The 15,601-nt window shown below is 42.2% G+C and overlaps 1 protein-coding gene across 2 annotated transcripts in view; it reads right to left on the bottom strand.

Moving 5' to 3' along the window:
- The window catches only part of tmem102 (transmembrane protein 102), a 28,813-nt gene extending 14,582 nt beyond the window's left edge, over window positions 1-14,231 (bottom strand). The window contains exons 1-2 of one of the 2 annotated variants that reach the window (XM_085150716.1): window positions 13,727-14,231; window positions 11,630-11,841 (exon numbers count right to left, since the gene is read on the bottom strand). In XM_085150716.1, the coding sequence (XP_085006842.1) occupies window positions 11,630-11,831 (202 nt within the window). In that variant the 5' untranslated portion in view covers window positions 11,832-11,841; window positions 13,727-14,231. The remainder of the gene's footprint in view (window positions 1-11,629; window positions 11,842-13,726) is intronic. The other variant, XM_085150707.1, reaches the window with a different exon arrangement.
- Between the last annotated feature and the right edge of the window lie 1,370 nt (window positions 14,232-15,601).

The raw sequence follows: 15,601 nt of genomic DNA, 5'->3' as shown, positions 1-15,601 counted from the left end.
AATCAGCTAAGTTACCAAATCAGTTCTGAGAGTCTGGATGAATTAGCCAATCCATGTGTGTTAGCCACAGACAGCTTAAACAATGGAATGGAGAATATTATAACCCATAATATGTGTAAACTCCCATGCCATGATTTTTGTTGTGGGGCATTATTTAACATTGTATGCCAGCAGGTGGAAGTGTGCCGCTTTACACAACCTTTTTGTAGCTTCTTCACTGCACCGAGTATAGCTGCACTGAACATGAAGCCAGCTACAACCTCTCTCCTGTTTACACGGCAGCTTTTATAATATTAACAGCATTGGGAGATAGGTTAGCATTAGCTAAGTCTTGTAGCTTTTCTCCATGATTTGGTTTCTTTGAACAGAGAAAAATCCAAATGAACACCAAGTGAGCCAAAATGCATCACTACAAACCACAGACGTGCCTGAGGTGGGAGCAATAAATGTAAATATAAGAAGAAGGTGCTTGGAGAACATGGAGACTTTGCCTTCATTTCTCAGCTAGCTGCTAGCCTGTACAGACATTTACACATCTATAGTGTCTTGTCGGATTCTAATACAGTGGTCCCTTGCCATAAGGGGGTTCACCTTGCACAGCTTCGCTGTTTTGCAGACTTTTTTTTTTGCGCAATTTTGCATGCTTTTGATTGGCTGTAGACCATTGTCAATCAACCTCCTCCGTCCCGTCTCCTGTACAGTACAGATTGCATTCAGCTTGTCAAATTTACATAAATCTTCGATCACTAGCAGTCTGACTCTGAAGTGCTGTACTGTATGTTTGTAAGTTTTCTCTACAACAAACACAACAACATCGACGAAATGTTTTGCACCGTCAAAGGCACCTGCAGTAGCACCCAAAAGGCAGAGGAAGATGCTAACCATCGCACAAAAAGTTGGACTTCTGGATGTGCTAAAGGAAGGTAGAAGTTACCGTATTTTTCGGATTATAAGGCGCATTAAGCAAAAAAAAAACAAAACAGTCAGATAAGTCAAACTTTACTCAACTCATCTCTTCTTGCTTCCTCTACTTCCGTACCATTGATTCATTAATGTTGAATTCTCTGGCAGCTGCTCTATTCCCATGTTCTGGACCTAAAACAGGGTTTGATCTTTGGTTTTATTCTATACTGGACTTATTTTTCTATGAAGGTTTGAACTTTGAGAGTGTTTAAACAAGAGAGAAAAGTGTGAAAATGTTGATGCCTGTCTGAGAAAAGTGTATAACGTGTGTAGCGAGGGGTTTTACAGCCTTAAAACAGTTATAATAATTGTAAAAAATAAAGCTGGCTACTTCGTGGATTTCACCAATCGCGGGTTATTTTAAGAACTCCCGCGATAAACGAGGGACGACTGTAATACTGTGTACGTGGCTCCGGGACGCTCCTTAGCTCAAACTTCCAACGTACACCTGGTATGGATTGAGGTCGGATTACGTTCACAAATTGCACAATTTACATCACAATGTGTTCAGGTGCTGGATATAAACAGTGCACACAGAGCATGTTTACCTATGCTAATAATAATAATAACCCAATCCAACTACATTTGCATTCTATATTCAGAAATGTAAGCAGTCAGGAAGCAAAAGAGCTCCATAAACTGACACATCCAATAACTGCACACCTCGGCATCAGTGACAAACTCTAGAGCCTATTAACACGCAAAACAAACCCAGCACAAGCTCCACTGCCTCCTTGGATTATATTCAACATCAGTCCCACAATAATATATTCAGGTCTTTTTTCCCCCCAGGTCTCCTTCGGTCCTCGCTCGGATTTTGAGCAGTTACACATGAACGAGTTCAGTGTATCAGTTAATGTCACACTTGCTGAATTTTATATGAAGGCTCAGTCACTCAGTCCATCGCGACGCTCTGTGTTTGGAAATGTTCAAATGTCTTCTTTTGAAGTATCGACGGGAGCTCGTTTGAGACACTTAATGAAGGCAGAAATTAAATTAGTCAAATTAGGAGAAAATATGAATGGTGAGGGTTTAATTGTTTGTAACGAAGAGGTAATTTTCTCCCTGTCGGTGTCCTCCGAAGTTCACCGTCAAAAACTTTGGAGAGCCTGCGAGTGAGCTGTGAATCCAGCGCCTCACGTAGCTGCACCCTCCTCCTTTGACTGTTATCGGTTGACAGCTACTGCCCAAATTATTCCCTTTTCTTAGCCTCGGGAATACTTCCGAGTGTGATTATGAAGGAGCAAAAATGAGAGTGTCAACCACAGTTATTAAAATGAGCAGATACTGTCACCCAGTGTCAGAATATTTCTTATTTAACATGATAAATACAACAAGTTCAATTACAATGAATGACATCTGTGGCCATGTTCAGTCACAGGATGCAGACGGTTAAAACAATTTAGTGTTTCGCAGTCATTTTCACTGACACGCCAGCTTTCTGATCGTTTAGATTTGAAGCTACAAGGTGCCAAAAAAAGGTGTCAACAATGACTATCGCTTATGGCAGGCAAGATGCTGTTCATCTGTGCTGCCTGGCACTGGGGAGCCTGAGCTGATGGAAAGTGAACAGAAACCAAGCCTAACTAATCCAGCACAAATATTTCATTCATCTTTTCTGCCTGCAGCGCCGTGATTCTTGCGTACCTGCCAAGAACGAATGAAGACGGGCTCTTAAATACAAAATGGCATTAACTGAGAATTAATGAGAGAGAGGAGACCATGTGGAGCCACCAGCCCAAGCCAGCGATAAAAACTACAGCTGGACCCGGAGCATCTGAGGCAGAGAAATCACAGCACCCAGCTGCGAATCAGTCACGCAAAAGCCCACCAGCGAGAGCAGGCGAGAGCAGGCGAGAGCAGGCGAGAGCAGGCGAGAGCAGGCGAGAGCAGGCGAGAGCGGGAGACCGGCCAGACACGGCTTGGACCACAGCGAACTGCTTTCCCACAGGGATGCCGCTGCTATTTTGACGGTTCAAATTAAACCAAAAGGGATTTTTTTCCTCCCGCCCCTCACAAAAATGAAATATGCATCGCACCATGTGAGAGTGTATGAAACTGCTACAAAGGTTGAGGAGAGAAATTCAATGCTGGATAAATGCACTATATTAAAGTGTTGAAAGAAAATAACACGTTCTGCTCTGACTGGCTTCTCGGTGTTTGGATCCTGCTGCTGCCCAACTGTGGAAAAGAAAATATACCAGCTAAGAAAATATGCAAGTCTCTGCATTTTGTGCACAATCCTTGCATAATTAAATGGCTTTGCCAATTTGCTATGTGCTCTTCAGAAATAGCAAAGATTATGTTTCATTCATGTCATTCCTGTGTTACCACAGCTTCACTAGCTGAATGCACGAGGCCATGTTTGCATATTAAAGAGCAAGGCTGCTTCAAGCTGCTTTAAATCTTCATACAAATATAATGAATGACGGTGTTCGAGCACCGTTTTCAAACTTACATTACATATTATTGAATAATAATAAAAAAAGATTAGTCTACTGATGGCAAATTAATCCATTTATGTTATTTTCTAAACAAGCAACAACCTCCAGGGCTAAAAAAGAAAACAGCAGTCAGCCAAAACTTAAGTTCCTCTAGTGGCCACATGAGGTTGGATCCAAAACAGTCAACTTAACATGTTTACATCTTTGGTGTAGAAGGACGATTTCCCTCGTTAGAGGAACCGCTCGTCAAATCGTCCACATGCATCGTTAAGGGTGCAATAAAAAATATTTTACGGTATTGTCAGGACTATCACAATCATACTCTGAGTAATGTGTAATGTAATTAAAATTATGGATTAATCTTGCTAATCACATTTGCTAGCATTAGCTGCTAACTTTAACCTCTCGTTGAAATATGGTAACTTCCTGCTCCTGAAAACCAGCACGGCCACACCTAAAAGACTAATGCTACGTCCACACGTACTCGGGTATTTTTGAAAACAGAGATTTTCCGTTTTCGTTTTAAAAAATAATCCCGTCCACACGTAAAGGCAGAAATGAAGGAAAACGCTGCTAGGAACATGCCAAAGCAACAGGTGGCGATATATTCCTAACCGTGCAGAAATGTTGGCCAATCAGAAGTCTAGAAGCCTCGGTGGGAAAAAGTAAACAAAGCTGGGGCATAGAAGCAGAACCAAGTCGTATGTGTGGAGGGACAGTAGCTGTGTGTGTATATGTAAGCATTTAAACACTGCAGAGAGTACAATTAACAGTAACAGTATTGTAGAAAATCATTTCACCGAAACAATAACGTGGCGCACAGTGTGACGTCAAAAAAGGCGCACACCTTTGACGCTGCGTTTTCTCCGTTTTCTCCGTTTTTTCTCCACACGTAAATGCAAAAACGGAGTTTTAGAAAATATCCACCCTGGCCGGAGTTTTTAAAAATCTCAGTTTTCAGTGACCGAAAACGCCGTTTACGTGTGGACGAAAGGTGCAAACGCATAGAAAAATCTGTGTTTTCAAAAATACCCGGGTAGCCTAACTCTGAGGCCAAAAACACAAACTGGGAGACGTCACAGGGGCCACATCCATCTTTCATTTACAGTCCATGTTTTCCAGCTGAAACACTGAAAATGTCACTCGTTCCAGCTTCTCAAATATGAACAGGCGGTTCAGTTAATAATTAATGGAATATATTTGAGTTTTTGGACTGTTGGCACAACAAAACAAGTTATATAAATGTGCCTTCAAGAGCTTTGGGATATTACAATAGATAATCACCAAAACACCTAAAAATAAAATAGGGGCAAATATATTTAGAGACTGTATGTTTCAGTGCTAAAGGCCAGCGCCTGCAACATTCACAGAACCACGATAACTTCATGAAATGAGATTATAGTGATATCGCTGGTAAAAATCACTCAGATGTTCACTAATAACTTCACAGCTCAAGGTGACCTTTTCACTCATCCTTCTTCTGACTTGGACAAAAGCAACTAAGGTGCTGATGGCACTTCTCAGTTTAACCACCTCCACTTATCACTCAAATGGGCACACAGTCAAAGGTCTAAGTGTGAAAAATAGCAGCAAAGCAGCTGACATAGGCAAGAACGGAGGTCACTGTAACTAAGGAAAGGCGGAGATCTGATGTATACTCAGAATTTACTGCTACGTTTTTAGGACTGATACCAAATCCAGTTATGACCAAGAGAATGACATGCACAACTGCAACAAACCACAATGACTGAGTCAATAAACATACATTTCAACATATGCTTCTATCCAGAATAATTTGTGCAGATGCTGCTTCACACATTTCCACCACACAAACGGCTCATGCCAGCACCAAACACCAACCCAGGTGCTACAAAAACTCCTCTGTCCAAATCTGAAAAATGCCGAATATCCCTCCCAGTGATTGACTCACCACTAATGTCAAGTACGAGGAAGAAAAGTTCTCATTTGACTTTTAACAAACTGTATATATTAAAAAACAAAACAGTTTTTTCTTCAAACATTCATACACAGAGTAATTCTTCAACATTTCAACCTACAACTGAGAACTTTCCGGATAAAAATGTCAGAATCTGGGCCGATGCTGAAGAACACTCGTGACTTTTTTAACTTGGATCAAAAGTAATTCCCTCTCCCCGACATCAGGAGGGGGACGACGAACTCTGAACTAAACTCGCTAACAAACTTTAAGATCTGTGATGCTGGGTTAAGGGTACGTCTGGGCCCACACCGGATCGTCTGCTCCGCCGGCAGCGTGGATCTATTTCTGCCCTCATCACACTTTTGTTTTTCAAAAGACATCCACAGTAGCCCCCCCGCCACTGTAGCCTGAAGGCAAAACCACAGTGTTTACTCAGATGCTGGGTAAATAAGGGCCTCTTCTTGAATCTGTCACGCTGTGAGGGGAAATCGCTGGGTACACCGGGTGCGTGCGCGTGCGTAAGAGTTTAATCTCTTTTCTCCTTCCTTTTCTCTGACAGTGTGCAAATCCCAGCGGGGATCCCTTTGCAGCTCAAACTTTAGAAAAGGCTGGCAAAAAAAAGCTGAAGCGAAGCCACTAGTGTACGGCATCGACACGCCTGCACGCCAGCACCTTTGCAGCCCCTCCAACAGCAGGCCGGCATGCTTTAACAAGGCCCCTCCATCAAGATATTTGCTTTTCGCTGCTGCTTCTCCTCCTCCGCAGCGCCTCGAGAGGCACAGAAGCTGCTAACGTGGCTACCGCCGCATACTTAACTTTATATTCCTAGAACGCAAACTGTCTCCCTCAGTGGAAAGTGCCAAACTTTTTCTGTTTTTTTCCTTTCCCCTTTCCATACGCAGTTGGAGCTGTCACAGCAGGTGGTGAGGCACAGGCTATGAAAATGCTAGCAAACCATTGGTGATTATGCACGCAAAAGATGCCTCAAAAACCAAGAAAAAAAAAATAAGAGCGTTAGAGAGAGAGCTTCTCAGCCAAGATAGAGCAAAGAGGAAAGCAGAGGGCTTTGCGACAGAGTCATGAAAAATGAGAAGTGAGCAAAAGAAAAGGCTAGAAAGAAGAAAAAGAAACAACTTTTACACAGAAACAGGAATATCTGCTGCACTTGGTGACACAATGATACGATAAAAAAAAGCCAAGTTCTATCTTGATTTGTGTGATTTCTCCCCGGGGGAAGCAGCCCGTTTGATGAAGCTATTTCAGCTTAGAGGAGGAGAAGCCTTGAAACTTAGAGAAGCTGTCTGTCAAGCAATGCTACAGTACTGATTTGACAGGAATAGTAATTCTGGGTGAGCCAGGCATCTCTGTGCACTGACAAGAGGATCTACAGCAATGTAAAACTTGGTAATAAAAATACACACGGGAGAAATACATACACACATATATATATATATATATATATATATATATATATATATATATTAAAAAAACGACCCGAAACTTTCTGGCCAAACACGCCTCGTTTCAAGAAAGAGGGGCTGGCTGACAGGAGACAGCAGGGAGGGAGGAGAGTGCCACCTGTTGGACAAACAAACACACTTCGCTTGTTACTAATAAACACAATCTGAGCATCAAGTCTTAACAAAGACAGCCCGTCAGGTGTGCGATCAAACTACGCACTGAATATTTTTAAAGCCACTTAACTCTAATCACTAATTAATTCATTACTAAGACCAACGATAATTCTTACTCAAGCGTTTCCAGAAAAACTAAGTAGATACAATCATCTCAGTTAGCGCTGTGTCGTTGGTCACACGCAAGAAAGAATTCAAAGAGGTCACTTTGATTTGTGACTCTCTGGGTTTGACTTTGTAGCGTTTCTCTCTTTATTCACACTGATGCCATACTACATTCTGTTATGGTCTCCCATGCGATGTCAGCTTCATGTACAGTATTTGGAATACATGCAGAATTACACGTGTGCCCTTGCAGGGCTACTGCAACACACAGCAGCACCGAACACTTTGTGTGTGAGCTGGAGAGTGAAGCATTATGGTTTCCTGATCAGTTTAGATTTTATGCAAACTTCTGAGTAAGTGTGAGCACTGGATTTGTTTTGTAAAGAAGAAAGTGGATTAATAAACCTCGCATTGTTTTCTACAAGAGGACTTTGGGGTGAGTTAACTGGATTAAGTAAGGAACATGTGCCGGCTCACAGCTTACCCTGTGTGGATTCTACACCTATTGTTACTCTTGACTAGGGCTGCACGATATTAGGAAAACCCGCGATGTGCGATAACTGTGATCAATATTGCGATAACAATATGACTTCTGATAAAATAAATAAAAACAAATACATAATTTTCATTTTACTGCAACAGTTTTATTTAATGAAAGCTGCTGTATTAGCAGTGTAACAACAAAGTGCACTTTAACATTGAAACATTGCCCCCATAAAAAAAATTTCTGAGGCTTGAATTCTGAAAGACATCCTTCCCGGTCTCTAGAATTGGTTTTAAATAAACATACCTTAAATTATACTGCAAATTATCTCAGTGCAGCTGTTCATCATTTTACCACTCACCAAGTAGTTATGATGCAAGTCTAAACTGGAGAGGAAACTTTACTGTAGTGCCTGCGTAGTTTTCAGCTTGGCATGTTTCGTACATTTGTGGAATGGCGACAGGGGAAAAGTAGTTTCGTGAGGGGATGCGGTATCTCCGGTCCACTTTATGTATCAGACTGGTGAAGCCCTCTCTGCTAACTGTATTTATAGGCATCATGTCTTCGTCAATAAATGTGTAATGGCCTCTGTTATTTCTTTGTAGCGCTTCGACGTTTTCTCATAAGGAGTTCCACTTGAAAAACTCTGATACAGAGACGGCTGTTGGACTGCTGCGCTCTTTGTCTTAACATTAGCAACCTTTGTTTGGCTAGCCCTGTCTTTCTGGAACTCTTCAAACAGTTCTCTGTGGTTGTATTGAAGATGATGATGGAGATTAGTCGTGTTTCCTCTGGTGGTTGCCACGAGTGTTCGGCAAGTTTTGCAGAGCACCTGTGTTTGGAGAACGTCGTCTTTATCAAATCCAAAGGACCTCCAAATAAGCGAGGTACTATTTTTTTTTTAGGCACGAGTTCATAGTCAGTAGCGTTCTCGTCATGCGTCTCGCTCTCAGCCTTTACAACTCTGACTCGTTGCTGCAGCGTTGTTCGCTCCCCACCTGCGTAGGAGGCGGGCCTCTAATCCATTTGATTGGTTAATGCCATGAAGGGTCTATTCGACTGGTCAAATGTGTAAAGGGTGTTTCATTGTTGTTGTTGTTCCTAGAGTATTTAAAAGTAGAATGGGAGGGAGAGCCTTCAGTTTTCAGGCCCCTCTTCTGTGGAACCAGCTTCCAGTTTGGATTCAGGAGACAGACACTATCTCTACTTTTAAGATTAGGCTTAAAACCTTCCTTTTTGCTAAATCATATAGTTAGGGCTGGACCAGGTGACCCTGAATCCTCCCTTAGTTATGCTGCAATAGATGTAGGCTGCCGGGGGATTCCCATGATGCATTGAGTTTTTCCTTTCCAGTCACCTTTCTCACTCACTATGTATTAATAGACCTCTCTGTATTGAATCATATCTGTTATTAATCTCTGTCTCTCTTCCACAGCATGTCTTTTATCCTGTCTTCCTTCTCTCACCCCAACCGGTCGCAGCAGATGGCCCCGCCCCTCCCTGAGCCTGGTTCTGTTGGAGGTTTCTTCCTGTTAAAAGGGAGTTTTTCCTTCCCACTGTCGCCAAAGTGCTTGCTCATAGGGGGTCATATGATTGTTGGGCTTTTCTCTGTATCTATGAAGCGCCTTGAGGCGACATTTGTTGTGATTTGGCGCTATATAAATAAAATTGAATTGAATTGAATTGAATTCATTGATTGGTAAATTCTTTAAAGCACGTGTGTAAACATTTTAAGGTACCCAATTATCGCAGTTTATGTCGACTTTTGCGATGGGCCCATCGCGCAGGCTGATATCGCGATGACAGTAAATTTTCGATTTATTGCGCAGGCCTACTCTTGACTGTTTACACATAATAAAACAACCTGACAGGTTGAGGAGAACTATGATAGCATGTGGAGTCTGCACATTGTCCCTGTGCCTGTGTGGGTTTGGGTACTCGGGCTTCCTCCCACAGTCCAAAGACGTGCTTTGTGGTTTACTGGTGATTCTAAATCAGCCATCAATGAGGCAGATGTTTGAATGCTTGAACTGCAGAGCATAAAGCAGTTCATAAACACGTGGTTAAAATGTGATTTAGAGTCTAAAGAGCTTTGACCGGTCAGTAGGATGGGATAAATGCTACATGAATGCGACTGCGTGACATTATCTGTCTCCTTGTGATAAAGGCTAACTCATTCACAAGTGAACATGAACGAGGTCGACCCTGATTCGCTGCGTTCTAGCTCATCCACAGTGCTTTGCTTTCATTACATGCTGAGAGAGAGAGAGAAACTCTCTGTTGTGTCTCTCGTTTTCACTTCCATGTCAAAAAACAAACATCAACATAGCAAATGTTTGTGCTAAGTGCTACAACCAGCACGTGTTTACAGATGCTGAATCTGGGTCTGTGAGATCGGCTCGGCCGCCGCCAACTTGCTGTTCTGACCAGCTTCTATAGAGAAAACCAAACTTTAGTGCTCGTTTTCAATCTTCAGATGAAAACTAAGCAACAAGAAATACCTTTACACACGTGAGAGGCTGCTTTATAATTTATTGTTTAAAAAAGTTTTTCTTTTATTCCTGCAGTCTTAAACACACCGCAACAGATTTCTGGGGAATGTACTTTTCTTGATTTTAATTTCAGACTTCTTAATGACCCACCGGAGCTTCGGTGCATACGGGAGGATTAAATTAAACATACTGTACCTGGTCTATGCTGTTCATTATTTTCCTGCATGCTGGCTCCCAACATGAGCCACGAAACGAAAGAGAATCCTCTCACACTTAAATGGGAACTCTTTTTGCCTCAATTATATTTCACTACGAACAAAAACTGTCAAAAAGAAATGACCTCGCTGTACTAAAGTCTGACGAGTAGTTCGACACAAATCCAAAACGTTTTTCACTCGTCACCTTTTCATTGGGCTTCAAGAGCCTTCTGATGCACTAAATCTACACGGACAGGCAAATCAGCACAGCAGGATGAAGCTGATGACTCTAATCATTATTTCACATTAAGCATGCCAGCACAGATCACTGCATGTTAAGCCAGCACAGCATGGTGTGATTGTACTGGGCAGAGTCCAGGTGACGACAGCAGGGCGTTGCTAAAAAAGACTCCTCATTGCTCACATAGGTCGCACAGCCCTGGGTAAATAAATGCATGCTTGCTTGCTTGACCATAAAGGTGCATTTAACAAAAACAGTGGGCATTACATGAAAAGGTGTGCACTGTAAGCAGGCTTCGTGAGAGTGGTGTGCCAACTGAGGCTGAAACCTTAGAAGAAAGCGTATTTGCCCCCGTCCTGCCACATTTGGCAGCAAGAACTGCAATTAAGCATTTGTGATAACTGGCAGCAAATCAGTCAGTGCGTTCTTGAACTACTTTTGGTAGGTCGGCCACTCCTGGGAAAGGTGCCCCACTGTGCTCCAAGTTTTCTCCTTTTGTGGATAATTAACGGCTACTAATGAACAAGAAGCGGAGCTGGAGCCCAACACAGGATGTGAGACTCACTGAACATACACCTAATGACACTGCTCTGTTATTTGTTTTTAAATAGAGTTACTCGGCAAAGATGATAGCTACAGAAATAGAAATCATACACACGCATACATTTGCATGCACATACAATATAAATCTGTGGGAAACCTTTTCCATCCAGTCCCAATTGATTGCAGCTAGAGGCAATGCATGATTACCATCCAAAAAGTTATGCTGTTAAAAATATGTGCTGCACATAAATGGTCTTTAAGAAATCAGTTTGAACTGATTAGAGCTTTGTGACGTGTTGTTATCCGAATGGAAGGAGCCATTAGAACATGGGTGCAGATGGACATGGTCAGGAACAATACTCAGGTAGGGTGAGATTGTACCAACTGTGCACTAGATTAATGCTAAAGGAGGCCAAACTCAAGCAGGTCATCTTGATAGTGTCTTAAGTCAAAATGCATTGACTTGCTGCCGTGCTATTGGCTAATTAGATATGTGCATTTGTGTCCTATCTCTGCAAGCTTCCTGTAACAGTCACTACAGGAAGGGAATCGGAAAGGAAGTGTGTATTAGAAATGAACATCTCTACCTAGCATGTTGAAGATGAAGTCCTTGGCGGTGTGGACCTCTAAGGCGGTCTGGTCTCCAAACTCCCCCTGCTCCAGCAGTACCAGTTCAGATACCTGTGCCGACAGCTGCTCCAGGGTTGCCCCTGAGCGGAAGTCCACCTCAGAAAGTTTCTTGGCGGGTGCTGGGGAGCGTGGAGTCACCGCGCTCATCAGGGACTCCATCTCTACAACCCTGTTAAATGAGGACAGAGAGAGTGAAACTGTTGACATTATTTTTAACCTCTGTGCTCAAATGTTGGAAAACCACAATAGCCCTACTGTGATGACTAAAGCAGTGGAAACAGCTCCCCTGAGGGACGAATTATACACTCACGGTGCCAGTAATAACTATTTGTTTTAAACTTTACCATTTAGCACCCTAAAACAAACCACAGGGCGATCTGTTTACAGGATGTGCCTGACACCAGAGCTTGTGCTCAGACAGTTTTAGTGTTGCAGTCATGTTTTCACCCATATAATATCCGCCTTGTTTTCACCAGCCTTGTGTGAATCATGAGACTCTGAGAGGAACTTTCACAGAGAAACATATGACATCAAGGAACAACCGCCAATGCATCAAAACAGCTGAAAAGGTGACACTGATGGTTTGACCAAAACTGCTAAAAGTGGAAATTCCAGCCTTTTTTTAATCATATGAGCACCAATAATTCTTTTTTACCAACACCTATCATGTTTCAATCGAGCGTCTTTCACTTTAAATGTCATGAAATTACTTTAACACAATTAACAATAAGCTCTTTAGGCAAGTTGGTAAACTTAGCATTCAAGGTTTCAGTGACCATTACATTTAGCTATTTACATAGCTATTATTTTTTAGCATTTACAGCCATTTACACTGTTGCAAGAATTGTTACTGTTTGGAGGACATATGCTAGAGACAAGATTTAGGAAAATCAGAGCAGATGTTACATTATGAACAAAGAACCTTTTGAAAGCAGTAGACTCGCAGTCTTGTAGCCATCCAAAGTTGCAATAAACATGACCAACCAAAGCCTCATGAAGAAAGTTACAATAACGCATTTACTAAAAGTACTAAAACTAACGATATCACCTCTATATATTTTTTTTCGTATCTTTCTTAGGTTCCCAAAATCATTTCAGTTAGTTTTAACAAAAGTCTAGTTTTTGTTTTTATTTTCTTTAACTAAAAGGTGATTTTCACATCTACTTTTAGTTAACTATGATAACCCTGACCTCTTGGAGACACTGTAGAAACACCCCCAGAGTACAAGTGTTCACTTCCTTAAAGGACAGTCACTGTATCTACAGAAAGTAAAACTCAAAAACATACCTACCGTTTAATAAAACCTGAGCTATAACTTTTTTAATGACATTACAGACTTGTAATTCGCTTGTATACACGACCATGAGCAAAGGAATGAGTCTGTGAAGTTAAATGTACTACATGGTGCCTCAGGTGACCGGAATAATTGCGGGACAGGAGTTTTTAAAGGGTTTTTGGGAATGCATTACGTCAATGATGTGCTGTTAAAAATACTGCTGTCCTTTAATAGGCTTGAATAATTGCATTAAATAACGTGCTCTGAAAGTAAGACGCCTAAAAGTTGTAATGTAAACAAAGCTCAGTCGAGCGGAATGATATCTTGGCCCTTGCCCCACCAAACTGGGTCAATTAGCGAGCCAGCCCCCCCAACTTCTAGCTGCAAAGCTAATAGCCGAGAAAATTAGCTACACTGCTGTCTAAAAGTCAACGCAGGCTTCTTAAGCGATTCTTTAAAGGCAGCAAATAACGCCGTTTTGCTTAGAAGAGATTGCAATCAGTGTTGTACTATCGTATTAGCTCAGGGTCTGACTCGCAGTGATAATGTCGGTGCGGTGCCTCGCCCAGAGTCGGCTAATTTCTTTTATTAGCCAATATTAGCTCATCAAATTAGCATGCTAGCTAACGTGACAGATGGGGACAGTGAATCCAAGCGCAGCGTCACACACACACACACACACACACACATTCACACTGAAATGTATACACACACACACACATAACCCATACAGATGCATGCACCCACACTCAGCGAGAGTGGGTGTCGTTAGCTTACGAGTCGCGGTTCACAGTGAAATGATTAGCTGTCAGGCTAAAGCTGCCAAATATCCCAAACGGACACACACCCGTTACACGCTGACGCGAGGGACTCTCTTCGCTATCTTCTATCTTTAATGTTATTGTGATGCCTTCGCTTCAATCCGCTTTCCTCAGCTGTCATTTCCAACAGGTCCTGGGCACCACCTTTCCCCTGGCAACACCGTCCCAGAAATCATGGTCCTACTCAGAGGATCCAGGGATTAGCGGTGTATGTGGAGAGCACGCCCCGCGTTACAAAACTACAAACGGATTTGTGAGGTCAGGTTTATGATTAAAATGTGCCTCGCAAAGAAGATAAAGGCAAGAGCTGAAGGTTTGATAGGAGGATTGCACAGCTGGTGTTTTGGAGTCCATCAGAGCAGTGGTGCACAGTGATCCAGCTATCTGCTGGATGCTGGAAATAAATAAGAAATACTCATCCTGTATGATAAAAATGTCACCTTTAATTTTGAGGTAGGTTATGTAAACTGGATCCTCACGGCATTAGCAATGTCACTCGTTGGCTGATTTAAAGATGATGGGGATCAGACACAAATATACTGGATAGTATTAATATATTCCCTGTATTTATCTGTTGTATCACATCCATTTTTGTGCTGGTTAAATGCTCCAAAATCTGTGATGAAAACCTGAAAGACAACTAGGGTTGTGGTGGAGATTGAGCCAATCCCTGCTGTCAAAGAGTCGCCAACAGTTACACTCAGGACAGCGCTAACACAGAGAGACAACCATTCAAACACCTATGGCCAATTTGGAGTCACTAGTTAACCTAACATGCATGCTATTAGGCTGTGGGAGGAAGCTGTGGTTGGATGCATTTTCTGCCTCTTCTATAGTTCCAGTTTCCATGGGCAGCAGTCTAAGCAAAGATACCCAGACCCCCCTTCTTCCAGCAATTGACTCCAGCTCTTTCACAGAAATGCAGAGCTGAGAGACACAATCTCCCCAGTGTGTCCTAGAATCTGCCGACCGATCGGACACCCTCAACGCACCTCGTCTCGGAGGAGTCATCCTAGTCGGTTACCCAAACCTCCTCAGCAGACTAAATTTAGTGCAGCGGCTCTACTCCGAGTCCACCTGTTATCTCTAAACATGACCCCAGAAGACAACATTTGGAGGAGCTTGTTTTTGCTCCTTGCATCCGAGATGTTCTGTTAGTCCTGTCCCAAAGTAGGAAAAAAGGAAAGTAATCAGAAACCTTGAACAGAGGCAGGCCTGGGGAAGGAAGGCATAAGCAAGCTGCCCAGAATGAGCCTGATGGGTCCTGAGCAGTAGGAGGCTTTGTGGTTAATGTGTCGGTTAAGAACAAAAAGCTTAGCATGTTATGCGTAACTCTTAACGGTACCAACTTTCTGCTGCAAAGCTGAGACCTAGGTAGACAGTCTCAGCTGTGCTGCAAGACCCTGTAATAAAGTTTCTTTAAGTTTGTCATCTTTCTTGTGAAATATTGTGTAACCTCACAAGGAGATACAGTCAGAAATCTTTAGCATCCTCATCCAACAAACTCCAATCCTCTATCCAGATCGTGTCGTCTCAGGTCAGATTTGAGATAATCGTGATGACATCCTTGTGGTTTTTATTCTATTTTTTTTTTTTTTTTTACCCTTTAAAGTTCTCTTCAGGTGACATTTCAGAGTCGGGTTAAATTGAACTTCTCGTGACACTGAAGTTCAGCTGCAAAACTTTTGGCTCTTTAAGGAGTAACTTTCCTTTTTATATTCCCAAATGATATTTGACTTAGAAAAATTCACACAGGGAAGGTGGAATTAAACTCCCAAAAATAAGATGTGTTAAAATGAAAATGAAGCAATAATGTCTCCCTGGGATCTCC

Source organism: Neolamprologus multifasciatus, chromosome 3 (genome assembly GCF_963576455.1).
Source record: "Neolamprologus multifasciatus chromosome 3, fNeoMul1.2, whole genome shotgun sequence".
NCBI lineage: Eukaryota > Metazoa > Chordata > Actinopteri > Cichliformes > Cichlidae > Neolamprologus > Neolamprologus multifasciatus.
Note: the sequence above shows the minus strand (reverse complement) of the source record. Positions and strands in the feature narration are given on the sequence as shown.